At 30.5% G+C, this 22,767-nt stretch overlaps 1 protein-coding gene across 3 annotated transcripts in view; it reads left to right on the forward strand.

The window, feature by feature from the left end:
• LOC124426029 overlaps positions 1–15,089 on the forward strand; it is a 72,424-nt gene extending 57,335 nt beyond the window's left edge. For all 3 annotated transcript variants that reach the window (XM_046967232.1, XM_046967233.1, XM_046967234.1), the window contains 8 exons: positions 785–981; positions 1,793–1,910; positions 2,313–2,552; positions 5,426–5,583; positions 7,795–7,910; positions 8,055–8,265; positions 8,559–9,056; positions 11,741–15,089. In XM_046967232.1, the coding sequence (XP_046823188.1) occupies positions 785–981; positions 1,793–1,910; positions 2,313–2,552; positions 5,426–5,583; positions 7,795–7,910; positions 8,055–8,265; positions 8,559–9,056; positions 11,741–13,859 (3,657 nt within the window). In that variant the 3' untranslated portion in view covers positions 13,860–15,089. The remainder of the gene's footprint in view (positions 1–784; positions 982–1,792; positions 1,911–2,312; positions 2,553–5,425; positions 5,584–7,794; positions 7,911–8,054; positions 8,266–8,558; positions 9,057–11,740) is intronic.
• Positions 15,090–22,767: the final 7,678 nt, after the last annotated feature.

Genomic DNA, 22,767 nt, shown 5'->3' on the forward strand with positions numbered 1-22,767 from the left:
TAACACGAGATTTTTATAGTGAGCTCGTGTACAAAGAAATAGACATAGAATTTCTTATTTCTTTCAGTAAAACAATTATATTTGAAAAAAACTTAATTTTTTATAAATATAACCACTGACCTTCATCCTTTTTTTTTATATTCACATGCATTTTCTCTTGAAAAATTTTTAGGGAAATAATTTCATATAAAATTGAAAATGCGTTCACTGATATATTACGTACATACATAGACTCGTTAATAAAATTAAAATATTCTGTAAATATTATAAACTTTTTTATTTATTATTTTGGTATAAAAGTGTAAATATTTAATTGATCTCTTCTTAATAAATTCAATTTATTGATATTCCCTATATCAAAATAATGTCGGAGCTCTCGAATGAATTGTGTTTTATTTTATCCTTCATCGAAACTCTTTTAATTTATAAATCCATTAAAAATAATTCACGTGTATTATTTCATATCTCACTAAACACTATAAAAAAGGAACAATTAAATACATTTAATTAATATATTAATTATTCAAATGATCCGTTTGAATTTCATTTGCATCGCTACGTTTCAGTTAAAATACAAATACGAATACGAATGTAAGCCATTCCCTTACATCGAACAAAGAAACGTTCAGAGAATAAACTGGTGTCACGATCTAAATTCCAGGTTGGTGAGAGAGAAATAAAAAAAGAAAACACAATGATCGTTTATCGTCGCGAGAGCTTCGAGATAGGTCAGGAATGTTCATTGCTGTTCAAGAGAAATTGCAGGAATCGCTTCCTTTTACAGGTGGCGCACGCTTTGAATTGTCCAACGACGACCGACAGCGATTTGGCTCTTTGTCTGCGCTTTCAAGATGTCGAAGCTCTTTTAAACGTGAAGATTCACAAGCCGAAATACGTGCCGGCGTTTGCACCTCTTGTTGACAGGGCAGTTATACCGGATAAACCTATTAATCTCATGGAAAACACACAACTTTTTGGCAGGTTAGTTATTTTGTATGACAAATCGAAAGAAGAAATAATTTCTATCGAATTAATCCGTTCGTAAATCAGTCAACTTTATGGAATTGTTAATAGATAAATAATTAATAAATACTTTTACTATCGTGAAAATATATTATATATACGTTATTAATAATTTTATCTATTTCTATTTTCTTTTTTCTCTTTTACTATATATATATATATATATATATATATATATATATATATATATATATATATATATGTATAATTAGAAATTAAATATAATCTTTTATATATAAAATATATGTTATATAATATAGTTATTTTATTTTATATCGTTCGTAAGACGACACATTAGTTTTAATCTAAATATATATTGGGTTGATTCATAAATAAGTGCCGTTTCATTGTAATAAACTTCTTACTTATATGTTATTTATTTATACTTGTATGTTATTTATAAATCACTTATTTATGAATCGACCCAATACATCTAAATCTATCAAAATGTATAGAGAATATATCGAAAATATTATATGTATATATTCTCTATGGAGAGAGTATACGAGATAAAATATACAAAACGATACTCGTAATGCTTCTCTCACCTAGTCGCATGCTTTTAAGAGCACCCACCTTTTACCACGGTATTACGTACTACCGCGTATTATTGCGGCAAGTGGGTACGCGCAGTAGATTAATCCTTTTCGCCGCATAACCGTGCATCGTATAGGAGCCGCTTATGGCAGAAAGCAGTGCGCTTTGAATACGTCTCTAGGGTATTCGTGCAAAATTTCTCTAATACATCCACTTGTAAATACTTGCGCAGATTCGACTTGATGTACGGCGTTACTGAGTCAGAAAAATTTCATATTTTACCGCCCATTGCCTTACTACATGGTTTGTCAGATAATCAGCGCGATGAAATTCTTCGAGATCATGCTAAGGTAAGAATCATTATTTGTGATTATTATGCGATCAGTCTTTTTACATTGAAAATTTTCAGATGCACGTGTATACGTTCAAAAAGATTAATAACGTTAATAATCAATGATTCTCTATGGATAAAAAATATAAATTTAAATTAATCCTTTTAATCAAGATTGAAAAGCAAAATATTCGTTTGATTCGTATAACATCATTTCTTTTATATGTTCTAATTATAGTAACAAAAAATTCGTATAATTGAAAAAAAACTTTCAAATCCATATAATCGTACTATACCAATCATAATTACAATTGGCAGTCTTTAACTTAAAGAATAAATTCGTATTAAATTGATATGAAGCTGATTAAATTTAATGAATTTTTTTAAAGAAAGAAAAAGAAAGATCTAATCAATTTTACAGGCTACGCACGAGTTGGAGCCAGAACTCGTACTATCAAAGATTCTCGAACACTATGGCGACTTTTACGGTGAATTTACAGACGACTATGCGACGAAGAATAGGGATATGGTTCTGGAAGCATTCTCTGACAGCGGTACTGTCGCACCATTGATAATGACCGCCAATTTGCATTCTAGGGCGAACCCGAATAGTTACATGTACGTCTTCTCTCATCCGAAGGCTATGCAAGATTACTCCGGCGTAAGTTACTTCTTACCTTGACATTGATAGATCGACTACTCCTCGGACTTCCAGGAATATATTAATTAATTCTGAAGAGTGTTGAAAGAGAAAGTCGATTTAATGTAATCAATACTCGAATCGATCGTCGAAATTTCATTATAAAATAGAATATTTTAATCAAGTCAATATTCATACACATATATACATATACATATACATTCATATATATATATATATATATATATATATATATATATATACTATTTAATTGTTTATGTTTTTCGCTTACACACGATGTTTGATTTTAATTTTATGCTTTTATGTGTGAACAGATTTACTTTGTATAAAATGCGTTGAAGAAAAAAAGAAAAAGTTATATGTATAGAGTTTAATGGAGTTCGAAGGGAGACGTCGAAATGTTTCAGGGAAATACTGATAAACGGAAATGTCAAGAAAATTTTAAAATTACTGACATATTTCTTAATGGAATAAATATGTCTTTTTACAAGTTAATTATACCGTATAGATATATTATATACATTGTAATAACTATATATATTTTTCGATCAAAATAATATGATACAAAATTTTTATTCGTTATTCGAAAGTATAAAAAGAAATATATATATATATATATATATATATATATATATCTACGATATAAAATAATGAAATATCGCCTAATATTTTTTCATCTACGAACTGTCGATATTTTATCGTAAAAAAAAATAAAAATGCAATTGTGAATTTATTTTTTTCTGTCTGTATCCGTTTATCTTTCCGTTTCTCTCTATCTTTCTTGCTCTTCTGAATTTCTCGTTTGCTAGCTTAACAATAGTCATTATGTTCGTAAACTGCAGAAAAGAAAAACACGAGTAGGAACTATGAATCTGTTTGGGTTAGGGCCAAATATCCTTGTGATTTCTATTACACAGAGACTAAATCGGCCGAAATGTCGAATGGTTTTCGAGTAGAACTAAAGTTTCATTTTCCGATTGGATCTGGTACTTTATTTTCCGAGTTATCCAATACTCTCGACTCGGTGTTGATGTAGGTACACTTTACCGACCCTTAATCGTATCGTTGATCAGCATAAAGGTCTCTTTAGGCTCGTAGACGCTTGTGAAGTCAGCGGAGCGCTATAAATTTGTGTTGCGTTATGGCGTACAATAAGGATGTTTAAGAATCGTTAGAATGATCCTTTTATTTCTATCGAATTGAATTCATTCGATTAAATATTCCTCAATTAAATATATCAAAATATATTACACCTTTCATCTTAAAAAATCACATGTATAAAAGCACATAAGTTTCTCAATTTCATTTAATAAAATTCAAAAATTAGTCGTTCTTATTGATCGATGTTAAAAAAATAATGTAAGTTACAATAACAACATAATCATTCCTTTTCTCGGAGAATTTTGAGGATAAAAAAGAATGAGAATATTTTACATATCCGGATTAAACGTAATATACACACTGTGTATCGACCAATAACCGTACTATTTATTCTACCAACGTTCGCATGTTGGAATCAAATAAACGAAAAAAAAAGAAAACAGACAAAAAAAACAAACAAATACAAAAAAAGCCACTTTCACCCCACCGAAAAAAGGGAATTGTTACGAGAGCCGTATTGTGCAGCGGAAAATGGTATTATATGACGATACCGCAGGCAAATATAGCAAATACGGTAAATATTACGTATTCGACTACCAATGTTGCCCCTTCGACACGGATATTTGCATCGTATGGGCGCATCGTGCACCATAAATATGGGGAATTCCATTTCCAAGTTCAATGACGTGGCCGATGTATCGTTACGTTAAAGTCGCAAATTCCCGAACGCATTGACCGAAGTACGAGGTATGCGCGCGCATGCACACACACATACCATTCGTTTCCCACGTAATGCCGGGGGCAGATAGAAAAAGAAAAAGAGAGAGAGAGAGAGAGAGAGAGAGAGAGAGAGAGAGATATGATAGAAAAAACCGACAGAAATCGGATTGGTTCCTGTGAAAAATTTCTACTTTAAATCCATATATCGGGTATTTCATTTTTTATTCAAACTAAAAAAATTCTTGCTTTCGATATTCCTTTTTTATAATGATTGAAATTATGTGATTAATAATTTGAGAAGATTTAAATACAATCGACAATTTTAATAACATTTACAAAAGTTGAGTAAAAATGAAATACGTGACATACGCAAAGACACTAACATAATCCTTTAGATTATGTCGTCTACTTGAGATAACATATTTTAGCTCGAAATTATGATACTTCAAGTAGAGTGGTAGTATACATATAGTTTGGAATATATGGGGATAAATTTTAAGACACTCTTAATCAACAGGGTAACTAATGAATGAAAGATAAATTTGTATACCGAGTAAAATATTGAAATCGAATATACGTTTCCCTTTGAAAATTTTCTCCATCTGTCGACATTAATAAAAAATGTTTTTTTTTTTTTTTCTTTTTTTTTTTTTAATGAAATATAATATTGTTGTAAGAGAACTCGCAAGCTGAAAATATAAATTTATAATATACACTCGACATCCGTTAAGGCAATAAGTTTTTCAAATTGAAAATGTAAAGTAAATCTGTGATATACGTATATACATATGTATTTACATTGTATATAGTCTATGTACATATGAGAAACGAACGTTAATGATAAAGCTGCTAATTTAAATATTCCCAAGCTGGATCCGATGGCCCGGCCGGATGATTATTTCTGATTTCTCTCGTGCACTAACCTCTCTCGGTGATGTTATTCGAGGCTCGTATAATTATCGACGACGCCGTTGAATGGGATATCAGAAGGGTAGGGCGTGGAACAAAAAGCGGGACATATCGATCGATATCGTCGCTTCGTTATTTTACAGCAACAACGACAACAGACGATACACGGCGAAGAGCTGTCCTATGTGCTCGGCGTTCCACTCGACAGGAGCAAGTACGACTTGCGTATTCGATACAACATCGGCGAGACATTGTTTTCCGAAGCCATGATGAATTGGTGGTGCAGCTTCGCGTACATCGGGTAAGTCTGATCGTTTATATCAAAAAATTATATAATTAACCAGAAATTTTTTGAACGAACGAATCTCGAGGATCGCTAATTTAGTTTCGTCTTCGACATTTCTTAATGTTTTGCGGATTTAAAAAAAAAAAAAAAAAAATACAAAAAAAAGAAATAAACAAACAAAGAAATAGAGGAACTTACGAAATACCGATTGCTTTCAACGTCCATGATATTATTATACAATGATATTTCTTTGATATAATGATAAAGTCTAGATATGACGTTAAAAATATTTTCTTTAAACAATGACAATACGTAAAATATCGATAGAATGACATTATATAAATAAATATTATTTATATTTATTAAAATGAACGTAAATGAAATTTATTTCTGATGACGTGCTTGTTAAATTTGTTAAGTAGTCGACTACTTCGTATCGTTAATAAATAACGACTTCATACCTGTCTAATCGATGAGACAGACATTTTCTCTCAAAATAACTCTCTCGTAGTAGATTTTTTTATGGCGATGCACTTTAACGCTCTCCATTCCAGAGCTCATGATCGTACATGAGAGTGACCGCTAACAAAAGTCTCTTCGCTGCAGACATGTCAGCGATAATTTACACTCTCCAACAAGGGCAATGACCGCGAAACAAAATGAAATCAACGTATACGTTGTTATGTTACGTTGTTATATTATATGTATAGATATAAACATACGTCGAACGTTTACTGCTCCGCTTGTAGGTAGCATTAGCACGCCTATTTCAGCCAGTGGTAGCTCTGGAAAATTGCTTTACGAGGACTACAACAGGAAAACAAGGAAGGCTGTTCAGGAAAGTAGTGGAAAGCTTTAGAGGCACTTTCGAAACGGCTTTCGGCCGGACCGAAACGATTTTCAAAGCGAATCTAAGGCGACGGTCCTGTTTTACCCGTTTTACGTGCTACGAAAATCCGCTTTCGACGAAAAGTGGAATGTCGAGGGAAGCGGACCGTTTCACAGAGGTTCCTCGTATTATAAAACACGATTTTCAATTAACTCTAGTACGTCTGAATATTTATACGTTTACTACTCGAAACGATATGGTAATGGTAATCCAGTTGAGCTGACTTCTCTAACTGACATCGAGCAAAAATTTCTAACGTGGATAATGGTTAGAAGAGAAATTGCATATATACATTTAAACTGATATGATTACTGCATACGTTTAATCTCATGTACGATATAATAAGATCAAAATTATAAGAAAGAAAAAGGAGAGAGAGAGAGAAAGAGAGAGAGAGAGAGAGGGAGAGAGAGAAAGAGAGAAAATGAGAGATCAGATAAAAAAAATGATAGATCTCAATTCTTGTCCCGTAGAAATCTGATAAATCTATTCGAAACGTGATAAAATTACGAATAAAGTTCGTTATCCGTGAGATAAAATTATATCCTATCTAATATCGTCCAAAGCAAATTATGTCTCCTAAATCGTTAAACTTAGATTTGATAAATTCGTAGATCCATCAGGAATGCATAATGATAAACTAGATCGGTAATACTGAAGAATGACTCTGAGGAGAATGTTTCTGTCCTCGGATATTACATTCGCATCCCATTTTCCAACATTAATCGCAATCCGTCAGTCGTGCACTCTATTCTATCTTGTCGTTTTGGTTTCGTCAGTATGGCTTCTCCTTTAAGTTCACCGCTTGAGAATAATTTTACTCGAGGAAGGTTGCACGATGGTGAACTCTCGACGCGATGTCTTCCATTTTTCGTCCTCGCTTACAATTCTCGATTCGATCTCGCTCACTCTCTGTGAGTGCTCTATATAGAGTACTATGCGATACATAGATGCATATGCATCGCGATATATGCATCCGTAGGATCACCTTTAACTGGGTCAATCCAATTAAGTGAAACAAAGCTGTTTAGTAGCTCTGTTTGCAAGCAAACGCCATACTCGCAAGTCGATTGTTACACATGTACGAACAATCTCAGTAAATACATTTCTAACAATTATGCATTTCTCATATAATATATGATGTTTCTAATTAACAAAGAAATAATGTCTGCATAGGTATTAGATATTTATTAAATATCAAACGAGTATTAGATACCTAAATACTAGATGTTAAACGAATATTTTAACGATAAATCTTTGAGATAAAAATAATAATACTTTTCTACATATATCTTAATTTAGATAAAATTTTATTTCTGTATCTATTCGTGAAATAGAAACCCAAATGCAGCTAAAAGATATCCATATTTGACCGACGGATTAAAAGAATGGGAACAGTATGAGCTTCACTGGTTGGAGTATAACCCAAGAAATCAAACTTATTTTAATTTAAGTAAGTATATTACGTTAGAGTAAAAGCATACATATATATATATATATATATATATATATATATATACATATACATATATAAAATATACGTAGAGTCACCAAGAATGGTCTTCGTTGACCATGGGATGAAATTCTTTTGTCGCAGCTATACCACCAAAGCTCGGCTCTCACTATCGTTCCGCTGAGATGCAATTCTGGAATGAGGACCTTCCTAACATGCTGAGGCATCCCAACAAAGACATTCCGATGTTCAGTCGACCAAAGGGTCCACGACCTGCGATCCTCGACTTCGCTGATGGGATTGGTAAATACGCGAATGGCAGCTCCGACAGGAACTACGATATCCACAGTGCCTGGTCAGCGATTAACTATAATATATTTATATTTTTGTTAATATCTATATCTAGTAATTTTTATACAGTTTAATATTATTATTATATACATTATGAATCTCTTAAAGTTGGAAAAAAAGGATTGATAAAATGAGATCTTTTTTAAAATGAATTAAAAAATAAATAACAATATATTAAAAGTATAACAATTAATATTGTTGATATAATTGCTCCTACGTGTAACTTATTTCCTGTTAAGGAGATAAAAGGTATCAACGATTTTAATCATTTACTAAAATCAAATGATTTCTGATTAGGTTTACAACGAAGACTCCATCGAGTATTACTGAAAGTAATTTGGAGGGGAGACCGTTGATACCTTTCTTCATAACAACGAATCAGCCAAATCTTGAAAGCACCACGCCTGAATCAAGTTCTTTGAAAAGTTCCTCGGTGATAGCGATGATGATTGGTCTTGGCGTCGTATTCCTCTTGATCAACTTATCCGCTTTCTTTTATCTATACCGAAAGCGTCAAGCAACGAAAAAGAATGAAAAGCCTCTTAAAAGACGTCTCAGCCAGAAGGACGAAGCGTTCAAAAGGCCGAAGACAGAGAAACAAGAAAACCATTATGGCGACCTCGGTTATAAGAGCGATAGTAAGCCGGATTTGAACGAGGTGATAAAAAGTGACAAGGCTTACGACAACAATTCGAACTTCGGTAGGAGGTCAAAACTTTCTCGAGAAAATTCTAGTTCTACCATCGACACCCATATTAAAGTTAGGGAATGGATACAGCAGGAAATTGTACACAGGTGAGAAAATATCTTACCGTGTCCTTTTGCCTCCTCCAAGGTGATTGATAAATCTTCAACAAGTGATTACAAATAATAATGATCTATATTTTACCAAATATTGAACGCAATTAATTAATGCATTGAATGCCATGTGGATCATCAATAATCGATAATTAATTTTATCATAGACTTTCTTTAAAACATTTTGAAGGTTAAAAGTATATTTCTTAATAAAAAATAATATCTAATCTATATTTCTTTTTTCCACATACAAGATAAAATGTATTAATTGAACATATATTTTATACGAAATTGATAAAACACTAAACATGTTAATTTTGACGAAAATAACATCCGTACATTTCGATCGTTAAACGTATTCTATTGTTCGTCGTCTCCTTGTGGTATCCCTACCACACATACCTAAAGAGACGATCTTCGAAACTTCGGGTAATAACGCCTCAGGCATTCAATTCGTCCTCTGAATTTTCGAGGGTCATCAAAATAAAACGAATCAGCTATAATTAATTTCTTTTATACACACTAAACAGCGCGTGTGTACATATGTATAAGAGAGAGAGAAAAAAGGAGAAAAAGAGAGAGAAAGAGAGAGAGAGAAAAAGGGAGAGAAAGAAAGAGGAGAAAAAATGTTAATATTTTTTTGATCAATTGCCCCAAACGACGTAATTATTCTAAATAAACCTCTTTGTAAATTAGAAATATTAGTTATAGACGTTTCTTGATATCTCGAAAAGAAAGACGTTTAAATTGACGACATTTTTACTTTCGACTTGTCATCTCGAGTAAAATATTATATCTATTCGTAAATTTTAATGTATTTAACGAAGATATTATAGGATTATATATGATCTAAAATATCGAAAAATTTGATACAAACGAAAATATCGTTATCATTTAAATTCTTATTCCTGGTAAGAAATTGAAATTCGGTAGGTACATATTACTTGTTTTTCTTTTGAATATTCGTTGATTATAACAATCTCTCTTTTGATTCGTTCTGAGCATCGAACGGATTGGTCATCCAATTAACGGACGCACTTATCGTTAGAGAGGTTCGCTTTTGTGTTTTGAACGCTATTGTATATCTACGTTTTCACGATGTAGAATCGGTCTTTTCCCGTTTTATCGATACACAAGAGCGTACGAATTGAACAGAGTTTTTTTTTTTTTCTTTTTTCTTGTTCCTATCGAAATATCCTTCTTTTGAGTCATTCTCGATCGATTCTACGAGACTCGATCGTGCCTATGAATATTGAACCCATCTCGTCGACGGACGTTTTCGTTAATCGACGTTGTTGCTTCTCGCGATTCTCTTTCCCACCTTTCGTACGTTGCCTTTGTCAAAGAGAGCTATCAGAAATTCCGATATCGAAAGCTTTAGTCGTAGTATTACTTGCGAAGAAAAAGGAAAAAGGAAAAAGAAATAATACGTGAAAAAAAGATGAAAGAAGAAAAGAAAGAAAAGGCAATTTTCGTCGTCGAAACTAATTCATGAAAATGTAGATTTGAATTTATTTCTAATAAAAACGATATCAATTAAGCTACCCAATAAGTTATCGTTGAATTATCTTTAATGGCAATTCCAATTAAAGAGAGTCTTATTTATTAAAAGCATCATACATATATTACGTCATTACGACGAATTCATGTTTTTCATTATCTTATAAAAATATATTCGAAATTATTTTACAAGAGTAAGTAAATTTTCGCTCGTTTTCCCACCACGATTATTACTCAGCCTGAAGAAGTACGGATTCTTCGTTACACGTCAATGAATAGAACTCGGGCTTTTCATTTTGTTTATACGAGATATTGCTTATATATATATATAAATATATTTATATAATATATATACATACATGTATAGTATATATATATATATATATATATATATATATATATATATATATATACATTATATAAATATATATATATGTACTTTTGAAGATTTAGAGCATGAAAATGATCCTCTTTCTCTTTCTTATTTTAGTTTGGAATCGTGCATGCTCCAAGTGATGTTTTAAAAGAAGGAGAGCTGCATTCAGAAGGTAGCATTGCTTCCTCTAAGAGTGTTTTTGTTTCTCACCCTTCTTTTACAAAGCCAACGTCTTCTACTTTCCCTCTGGTTAAATTTGAAGGAATAAAGGAATTATTCTCATAAAACTTCCATCGTAAAAGCCATAGAAAGAGAAAGAGAGAGAGAGAGAGAGAGAGTGAGAGAGAGAGAGAGAGAGAGAGAGAGAGAGAGAGAGAGAGAGATAGTATTCAACACGAAGGTCTTTGAATGTACTACAAAGTAATCGTTATGATGATCTTGACTCAAACATTCAGTGAAGAATAAAAGAAAGAGAAAATTATTAGACTTGTAGACGAAAGCTAGTCTTTCTCTTATCATCGTGGTATATTACAAGACGTGTCATGACTTAAATAATCTTTTTGATACTTTAGTTTCATAAATGCAAATATTCGATGAATATAAAAACAAAAAAGAAGAATATGTGAAATTTATTTCATTGTATTGTCATCTGGAGAATGCAAAAGGACAATTATATATTTGATAAATTTTAATAGAATTGATTATATCAAAAAAAAAAAAAACGAAAAAAAAAACTAAATGAAAAAAAAGAGAATAAGAAAGAAAAACTATTCACATTTCCAATCATTTTCTTATGTTTTCGAAGGTGTTCGCCGAGATTTCTACGAAAAACTAGAGAAACATTGGCGAAAGAGCATCAGGCGAAATTAACGAAACAAGAGGAAGAAGAAAAATGGCGATTAGAAGAGGAAGCATTGAAGGGTAAGAAAGAGGAACCTATCTACGATGAAAGTCCAACGATCGTGGTAAGACCGGGTAAAAAGTCAAAAGTACCAAAGGTGTCGGTCGCTATAGATGCGACCCCAGCAACGAGGACCGAATCCGTTTTGAATCAAGTACCAATCGAATTGTCGAAAAAGGAGGAGACGTTCGTTGAGAAGATCGAACAATCCTTCGACTATCCTTTATCTGATGGGAGCCAATTCCAGATGACACCTCAAGTCGTTGTGATAGAACATCATCATTCGAGAAGTGATCCACTACCAATGGAGAACGTCTTGAGAAGCATGAAACCGAATTTCTCGACTCCGCGAATCTATGAATCCGATTCCGGTAGTACGAGCAGTCTCTACGCGAAGATCAATCCAAAGTCAAAAGTTCGAGTTCCACGGGGGAATCTTGAAAGGAGCGACGAGACCGTTGAAATTGAGGCCTCCAAAAATGCTGAAGATCGAACGACACCATTGGAAGAAGTCTACGTGAAATCGACGAAATTGACAACTTTTAGTGGGGGTAGTACACCAAGCGATGTGAATGTCACGTGCAGAGAACCAACGGTCGAAAGAGAATGCATTAGTCCCGAGGAAGCACTTCGAACGATAAAACGACGAAATTACCCTAAGGTTCTACCAGACATCGAGAAAAGACGTTCTCTTCCGGTACCAACTACCTTGTTCCTTCCGAAACAACATGGGAACTCTTTAAGGGGTTACAAGGGTACTTTACCTAGTCCTGTATCAGGACAACCTCCGTTACCACCGCCGAGAATGTTCGGCACATCGAAGAGCTTGGAATTCGCCGAAGAGAAGGAAAACCATTGTGAGGAGGAAGCTGTTACTAGTGATCTTCACATTGGACCATTAACCAAACGACAAGATTCTTCTGCTAAAAACAACTCCGACCCTAGTATCATCGATTCCATAGAAGGAAATATGATCAATAGCGTTCATTCTGGTGGTGGTAGCGTTGACACCATTTATACGAATCCAAGATGTCCGGTACATGGCGGATCCTACACATTTTCACCGAACTCTCAGATACTCGACAAAGATATCGGAGATCCTAGAAGAGACTTCATCGAGGCAGGAATGGGCAACCCTAATTGGTACAAGCCTGTATCGAAGGAAGGTAAGATAGTGCCGGTAATGTCATTGGCATCCTCAGAACCGCGGATCGTGATCGCTCCTAGGGAACCAGAGAGGCAGCAGCGATTGCTCGTTGGTAACGCAAATTGGGATAGGACAGGCGAGCCAAAGATCGTGATCACTCCGAGAGTGGTTAATCTTCTAGGACAGGGTAATCAAGATCTCAGCCAGACTATAGCCAATGTAGGAGATGCTTGCTCCGTTGAAACCGTGATATCTCCTTCGAAAGCTCATACCATCGATTTAGGCTCATCGGAACGATTAGAACTCGAATCTAATAGTAGTAGCAATTTAACTAGTTCGAAGGAGGAAAGAAAGGAACCGCGTATCATAATAACTGCTGGTGATCCAAAGAATACTTGTACGACGAATTCAAAACAACCAAAAATTATTATAAAACCTACAACTAGTTTTCAAAAGAGCAGAGATCAAAGGAACATACCGAAAATCTCAGCCATACCATTGGTGGAACGACAAAATAGTCAGAACGTCGAAAGGGATAAGATCTTAGAACGTAAAGAGAACAGGCCTACTGTCGAAAGACCTCCCTTGAGAGAAAAGCCGAAAGTAACGAGAATACCATCCTTCTCAAGACGAAAAGAGGACTTACCTATCGGTATCGATAAATCGTTAACACAGACGCATACAGAGAAGACGGAGATTGTGCAAAGAGCCGAGGCAGTACCTGGTAAAATCTCGAATGTGACTTATGCACATGACGGTAAATCTTCTATTCCTACTCTTCAGAAAAAGGACAGCGAAAAGTCATCTATAACAGGTGAAGATTCCAATGGAATTCCAACTGGTACAGTCAAAAGGAAACCTTCGTATAAGAAATAATATGAGACATTTTATCAACTAGTTCTACTAGTTTGTCTTGATTCTTTTTTTCTTTTTTTTTCTTTTTTTTCTTTTTTTTTTCTTTTTTTTGCACTATCAAAGGAAATACGAAAAGTATTTAAAACAGGACAAATTCGTAGCTGGTAGGAAATCGAGTAAAGACAAGATAACAGACTATATCAATAAATAGAAATTAATGATAAATTAAAATAATCAAATAATGTTGATGTAATTAATATAGAGAATAGATAAGCTAAGTGAATAGAGTGATAAGACAATGGGAATAATGTAAACTAACAATTACGTAGATTTAACAGATGAAAGCATCGAGTTAGGGAAAAAGTATTGTCAGATTTAACGTAGCATTTAAGTTTAGGAATTTGACGATATTTTTCCTTTAAATCGATATCTTAATCTTAATGATGCAAAGACAAAAATACATCGAATTTTACAGGCCGATTTACATCTTCGCAGACTGATCTTTGCACTTACCTACGAACTATTCTCTCAGAGAATTCAACAAAGACTTTTAGTTCCAGTAAATCGAATGTCGAAGCTGTGTTGGTACGTTCTCTTTCGTCTCGTAACTTTCAACGATTCCAAAGGGGAAAACTGATCTATCGATATCATTCTCTGAAACCTAAAGCCGATGTTGAAGTATTCCATAGAAAGAGAGTTGGCGAAAAGATTCGGTCCAGTGCATGCTAAAGTAATGAAACCATCTTTCTATTTGAGCGGACTGTTGGATTCGACGGGCCGAAGGAAGAGATTGAAAAGTCCTCCATGAAAGAGATCGATTCTGATTTTGAACGATGCAATGACAAATTTTATTCTAAGAAAGAAGAAACTAGCAAAGTGGAAAACTATATTTTTATGATCGGTAATAGTGTGTCTGTTGCAATTATATAAATGTAAGACATATTACTTGTAAAAATCATCTCCATGAGATTAAAACTACTTACGTAATTATGTGAATTCGATTATGTGAATCACTTTCGTAAAAAAAGTGTTTAGTTCTATAATAAAAAAGAAAAAAAAAAAAATACACTTCCGGGCACATAATTTTTAATAATACTTAATAAATTTCCACAGATTCCTAATACTTACAATTATTCTTGCCACTTTTGTATAACTATGAATAATTTTTAATTACTAATGAATTATTGATCATTGATTTGAGATTGTACACTATTTGGAAAAAGTATATATGTATCAATATAAAGACACTAATAGAACATTATTATATACCATATCCATAGGATAATTGTAATTTTTTAACAAATGTATAATACAATTAAGATATATTATGATTACTTTGTCTAATCTAATAGATAATTGTTTCGTTAAAAATTTTGTATCTGTTTAATTTCTGTAAGAATAATAAATAAAAGAATTTTCTTACTTTTACTGTAGCAAACGATGACATAGAAAATTTGAACTTTTATTTTTCAGCAGGTACCTCATAAATACACTTATGGTACGTATATATATATATATATATATATATATATATATATATATATATATATAATTATATAATTAATTAATATAATTAATATAATATAATTAATATAATATAATAATTAATATAATTATATAATATAATATATATAATTAAATATTATATATATATTTTTTTTCTTATTTAAATTAAATAAAATATATTTTTTGCATCGCAATAAACCGGAGAAATATTTATTTTGACATTTTTTTAAAAAGACCAACCAATATATATATATATATATATGGTACTAATACACACTAGATATGTATTATATTATAATTATTATTGTAATTTAAGTATTACTTTATAGCTCAATTAGAATGAAATATATGTAGTGCATTTCCGTGAAAAAAAAATTTAGAATTCTTTTTTCTCGTATACAATAGATGTAGATGAACCAATAAGTAATCGAATAAATTCTTTTTCTCGTTTTCGTTTGATAAACTTTATTACGAAGTAAAACAAAGTCCGTAAGTCATAAGAGGTTCGTATCCGTTGGGGATAAGAGAAGAGGAGCGAAAGACGAAGTCGAGTGTTTGGAACGTAGGTGGTTGACTTTCTGAATTTCCGCTTATATTGCTTGCGAATCCAATTGATTTTCAAAGTTCCTGAAGCAATACGTTTCCCGTTTCCTTCTACAAGATCCTTGACGAATAGAGAAGAAGAGAGATGGAAAGAGAGAAAGAATTACAAGAAAAAAGGCAATTTTCTCGTAGAGAATACTATGTTGCTTTTCGAATAGGTCACACTTTCGCACCTTTTTTTATCTCTATTTATTCGTTTCTTTTCGATTTCAGTTCGATATTATAGTACGATTAACGCTTGTATTATAAAACATTGTTACACAATTATCGTCACGTTCTAACGCAAAGACGAACGTTTTTCAATCTTCTTACGAGAATTATTTCGTATTGTATCAAAAAGAAATCGTTCAAAAATTTTCAAGATAAATAATACACGTGTATATGTCCTTACTTACATACCGTGTTACACTCCAAAGTATTCTAACAAGAATAGGAGGAATAAAATGTAATGATACTTATTAAAAAAAAAAAAAAAAAAAAAAAAAAAAAAATATATAAAATAAAATAAAATAAACAATAAACAAAGGAGAAAGAAGAAAAAATCGTAAATCTTTTATTTACTAATTCGTATATTTCTTTAGTCTATGTTAGTCTATTCTTTTCATTTGTTCGCTATAATAAAAAAAAAAAAACTCTAATAAAATTAAATTATTCTCAAATACCGTTTTTACTTTATTCAAGCGATTTTTAATGATTGTCAAACGTATGTGCGTATATATATATATATATATATATATATATATATATATATATTTATACGTATTCGTTAAACGCTCGTATGCATGCTTCTTTGCAGTTTCAGGTACATTAAGAATGTTATAAATTATTTCCATACACTGAACAACGTACGAAATAATTAAGAGGGAAAGCGTGAAACACGCGCGACAGTAAGTCCTCTCGCTGCTTGATCACGTTCCTACGAATTTCCAATAACGACTCCTTGTTGTGCTGTCTTCTTTTTTGTTTCAAATCGGACGGATTGCCGTGGCAACGGAAAGAAGAAAAAACGCTTAATTGGACCATCACCACTCTTCTCAGCAACTTGCTATCTATCTATCTCTCTCTCTCTCTCTCTCTCTCTCTCTCTCTCTATTCGTTTTTCTCTCTCTTTCTTTTTCTTTCTATTCTTGGTTTTTATTCTCTTCATTTAATTCGATCGAAGGAAAGAATCGAATTTCTAAAGGTCAATGTACCTCTATATATATATGTATATATGAATATATACATTTTCATTTATGCATAGATATTCCTGATATAAACTATACGTACGATACTATAAAAATGATTGGATTGAAGTGAAACGCTGACGTTTACAGGAATCCTTCATTTTCCTAAGCAAAATAGCTGGTTCTTCCTTGTAATTTTATCTATAAAAAAAAAAGAAATATAAAATTTCAAGGAGTGAACATAACACGTCTCTTATCCTAGCATTAACAAGAATAAATAATTCATTCCATTATTTAACATTCACTTAAGATATGCCTAATGTACTCCAATGAGAATAATAATTAAATAACAATAATTTATAATAATGAATATAATAATCTATATAATTTATAATAATCTATATAATTGTTTTAATAAAATTACACTTTTGTTTAATAATCACAGAAATATTAATACAACGTTAAAATAAAATAATTTTAATCTAAAATTACAATCGTTACAAATCTTAATAGTCGCTTTCATTAACGACTGGTTGTACAAAGAATAAGAAAAAAAATTAATTTTGAGTGAATTTAACATATAAAAAACAATTAATTTGTCATTGAATTTTAAATAATAGGCATTGAAACTCTCCAATCACTTTTTAAACATTCAATAAATAATTTTTTCAATTATTTAACATTTATTTAAGATATACATTACACTATAGTGAATTCTACTAGTTATTAATAGTTGTAAACAAATAATTTATATAAGTCTGTATATTATTTTAAATTTCACGTAATTGGTAACACATTATTAATTTCAATTTAAAATAATTTTAATTTAATATTTTGGAACATTTAAATTTCAAATTTTTAATTTTATTAAGTTTGCTAACAAAAACGTACGTTCGACCGAGTTTGATAGTTATCCAGTCAGCATTATTTTCCATTCTGGCGAGTAAACGTTCTAAATTCTCTCTTTTCGTACAAGTAAGAATAAATAAATTATATTTTCAATATTTTTTTTACGTATATTTAAATAATGTATAATGCAATATAATAAAGTAATATTCAAAAAATCGTACATCGATTAAAGATAACATAGTTCATAATAGACATTAAATATAAAATAATATTAATTTAATATTTTAAAGTAGATAAATGTTATACTCTGAGATTTCTAGCGCATTTAATATAAATAAGAAAAGATATCTGAGTGATTTTGATTGTTATTGAATTAATCCTTTTTTTGCTTTCCAACGAATAAATATTAAATATAAATTCACTCTTTCCGTTCTGATAAACATCAATAATTTATACTTTCAATAAGTATATAATTATATAAACAATGCAATATAAAATAAACAGAGTAAAATAAACTAAAATTTAAGCAATAGTGATTTCAATTAAAGGATACATAGATGGTAATACGAGTTTAACGAAAAATAATTTGAATTTAATATTAAAAATACATAAATTTTAATCTCCGAGTCGTTTCGTAGATCGAAACACTCGTTAAATATAAAAAAAAATAAATGTAAATAAATATTTAAATAAAGATAAATTTTGAACGTGATGTCATTTACGTTAAAAAAAAAATGAACTTTTCACTGACTTTGATTATTGCTGGAACAATTTTCTTTTGTATTTCGACGAGTAAAGATCGGAGCATTTAACCAGGTCAAAGTATCATACTCAAGTAGTGATTGAAAATCGCGATATTGCGACAATTGAGTTATGCATAAGTCATAGAAAAATGTTTAACGTTATTGCGTAAAGCACAAAAAATACTGATTCTAATTCATAATGTTATCCTATCGTTAAATCAATCTATTTGGTTTTAAATCAAGCATATTATATTTCACCAGCGCAAATACTAACTCTGAGCTTACATTAAGCACGATCAACAACTGAAGTATAATTTTATTTCATGATAAATATATATGGAGTATAGAAATATTCGATTAAAGACAAAATTTTTTCTATTATTTTGTTGAATATGAAAATTGTGAATGAAAATTAATATTTGATGAATATATATATATATATATATATATATATATATATATATATCTTTATTAATTATTATACTTGACAATATATTCGACAAAATCTTCTTCTTGATCGCAATTTTTATATGTACTAGTCATTATATATATATATATATATATATATATATATATATATATATATCAATTATACTTATTAATCTTTATACATTCATATCGTAAAATAAATGCATATCTTTGCGTCGTATCTATTATGAAATACTGCGAGAGGCATGTTACCATCAAAGTAAGATATAAATATGAAATACTGAAAAGGGAGTTCATAGTTTACCAGCACTCTAACTCATACTGACCTAGGTATAACCTAGACAAGCTTATACACTGATACGATAGGCGCATGATGGAGACAGTGTTCATCCGTTTGCCCTTGTAGTTCATATTTTGTCCATATCTGTCGTTGAAGTTACATATGCTTCGAGCAAAAGATGATGGATAGCCTTAATAAAAAATTACAGTTACGTTTTTGTTCTATAAAAGACACATAACTATCTCTGACAATTAGTGTTATTTATTATCGAAATCACGTTCACTCGAAATCGAGAATTATTGTCTTCTTTGTTTTATTCATTTATGGAAATAATCATTATTCATAAATTGTACTCGTTCAATCCTACCTTTGACCAATTGATTTTATTTATTTTATAATGTATATTTAATTCATAATAAATTTTGACGTTGAAATGATCAATAAATTTACGTCGATTTGTTTTCTATTATTATTTGCTGAAAAATGTGAATGTATTCAATTGTTAACTATGATTGATTTTTATTGGGTTTTGTATCGATAAATGTTTTTATTATTTAATTGTTCAAATATCGTTTTGCCATTACAACTACGATATTATAATAAACACGAGTATCGACAGCGTTGAATTCATCGAAAATTTTGTTAATTCGTAATGTAGCTGTATTTATATAACGACGTTACCTCATTACGGTTTAAAACCTTAATCAGTTAGTAACCTTCATTTTACGCAATCGTATAGCTTTCTAGTGGATCTTATCGAATTTATTGCGTAGAAGTAGTAAGTTCTACTCATCAAGCATTCAAGTTTAATTAATACCCCTACAAAATTTGTTTGGATTCTTAAATCGCAATGAAAACACAAATAAACTTTTACATTTAACGAATTAAATCGGAATCTAATATACATATAAATTAACTTTGGCATATAAGAACATAAATTAATTAATAAATTTCAATTAATTAATTATCTATTGGTTTTAAATATTAAAAAATATTGAAATTAAAAATTTTATTTCCCCATTTGTATATCTTCAATTTTTCTTTGATAAAATATTTATTTGAAAAGAAAGTTTGTTTATATAAACAAATTACTATTTTTTTTTTTTTAGGGATATTCGATTTTTATATGCGATAGTAAAAAAAAAGATAAAATTAAAGAGATAAGTTCGCAACAAAGAGTCGAGTCACGGATTCACACTTTACTTGTTCGAGTTTCTTCAAAAACGGAAAGATAGATACTCGAATAAATGACCGAGTGATACTTTAATTAAACGTAAATGCCATGCTGCCCCCGTTGGACTGACCTGTAGCAAGGAGGGCGGTTTTAATTTTGATGAGATTGTTTCCTTGAGAACTTTTGAATTCTATTGAGGAGCGCCTTAATTAATTACACATTCCACTGTTAACTCTTCAACTAAGACTAGCCGACGAGACTACTGTACTCGCCTTGCTTTAATCTCGCGAAAATGATTCCTTCTGACAAAGGCTAAGATCAGATAGTAGTAACACTCTTGTAACGTATTACCTTTTTCGAATTACGTACTGATTTCTTTCAAGAATAAAAAAATTTCGCCGTAAACACAGTTTTAAATCAGAAAATACACGAGTCGAAATTTTTAGAAATTTTTAGACAGTATTGATCCTTGGATTTAAATTAAAAAAAAAAGAAAAAGAAAAAGAAAAAAGACAAGAAAAAATTTGTTACAATATCTTATCAAGATAATGTAAAAAGCTCTTAATATTTCTTTACGTTATAATCTACATTACAATACGAATTAATGAGAAGATAACATTTGCCAAATGTTATTAGTATTAAAATGAAATGAAAATACATACATATTATATTTACTTATGAAATAAAATAAATTGTATATCTATAAATAAAATGAATGAAACATTTAGAAAATGTCCTATCTTTATCTACTCATTGATTAGATTTATTTTACTGGGAAAAAAAAAAAAAAAAAAAAAAAAAAACAGAAAAACTAAAAAAAACATAGTTCGGTCAAAACTACGTAGGAGTAGAATTACAAAATAGAAAGAGTTTCATTGAAATTTCAGTCTACAAATACGTCTTGGCAGAAGGATCGTACTCAAAGCGCACGTACTCTGAAAAACGAGACAGACTTTTACGATGCATCGGGCTCGGGAAAAGCAACAAAACGTACGATTCGAAGTGACGGAGATATTCGTTTTTCACGTTTGAGGAAATAAGCTCTAATTCAGAAGAGTGATGTGACGTACATACGTCAGAATAAAATGGCATAGCTATCGAAATAAACGAACTAAATAAAGATAAGGGAAAAATAAACAAAAGTGAAACTACGTACGTGAAAATCGTTCAACGTGATAGATTTTCTGGACACTGAAAAATCTATAGTACAATATAGTATTATTTATATATAGTATTATTTTTATATACACTATATATTGTATACAGGATGAATTTTTTTTTTAAATTGAGAGTGACAAGTGAAAATTGACGATTGGTCTTGCTTATAGGATCCTATTCGATCTTATTCGATTTTGCTCCTGTTTTGTGTATCGGAAGTCAGACCAGTCATTTTAAATATTTATCAAAATAATATTTTTTTTTACTTTTTCTTATATTTATATATATACATATATATGTAGACACATACATAGACATATGGGTGCCTTTCTATCACGAGCAATCCGCGTAACGACACAAGTCAATATATTGTTTTATTTAAAAAAAAAAAAAAAAATACTTGTTGCATGTTACGTAGTTCGAACATAAAACAAAAAGAAAATATACACAGTCTCATAACTCAAATACAAATTGAATTCTATGATACATACATTTATAAGTGAAAAATTAATTCAATCAAAAATTGAATGGTTAAATTATTTGTTTATCAGGATTGATTTTACGTAAGGAAATATTCGTAAGAGAATACGAAAGATGGAAAATCGAAAAAATATTAAAAAAAAAAAATTGAACTTAGAAAATTAAAATTAAAGTTAGATTATCTATGTCATATTTTTTCTTGTACTTTTTATACATTTCCTATTCGCAATTTAACGAATATTCATCAAAAAAATATTAAAATTTAAAGAATACTTAAAGAATACTTTAAAAAAAATAATTTGATATTTATGTATCGAGAGCTAAATGTAACATAGGGATATAAAATATAATACAGATGCATATGTGTATATATATATGTATATATATATACACATATAGCGTTTTATTTGATATATATATATATATATATATATATATATATATATATATATATATATCAAATAAAACGCTACAAAATAAATTTTTATACGAATACCTTTTTCGAAGTAATTCATCCGTAAACCTAGATAGAAGCGTAGAT

This window comes from Vespa crabro, chromosome 8 (genome assembly GCF_910589235.1).
Source record: "Vespa crabro chromosome 8, iyVesCrab1.2, whole genome shotgun sequence".
Taxonomy (NCBI): domain Eukaryota; kingdom Metazoa; phylum Arthropoda; class Insecta; order Hymenoptera; family Vespidae; genus Vespa; species Vespa crabro.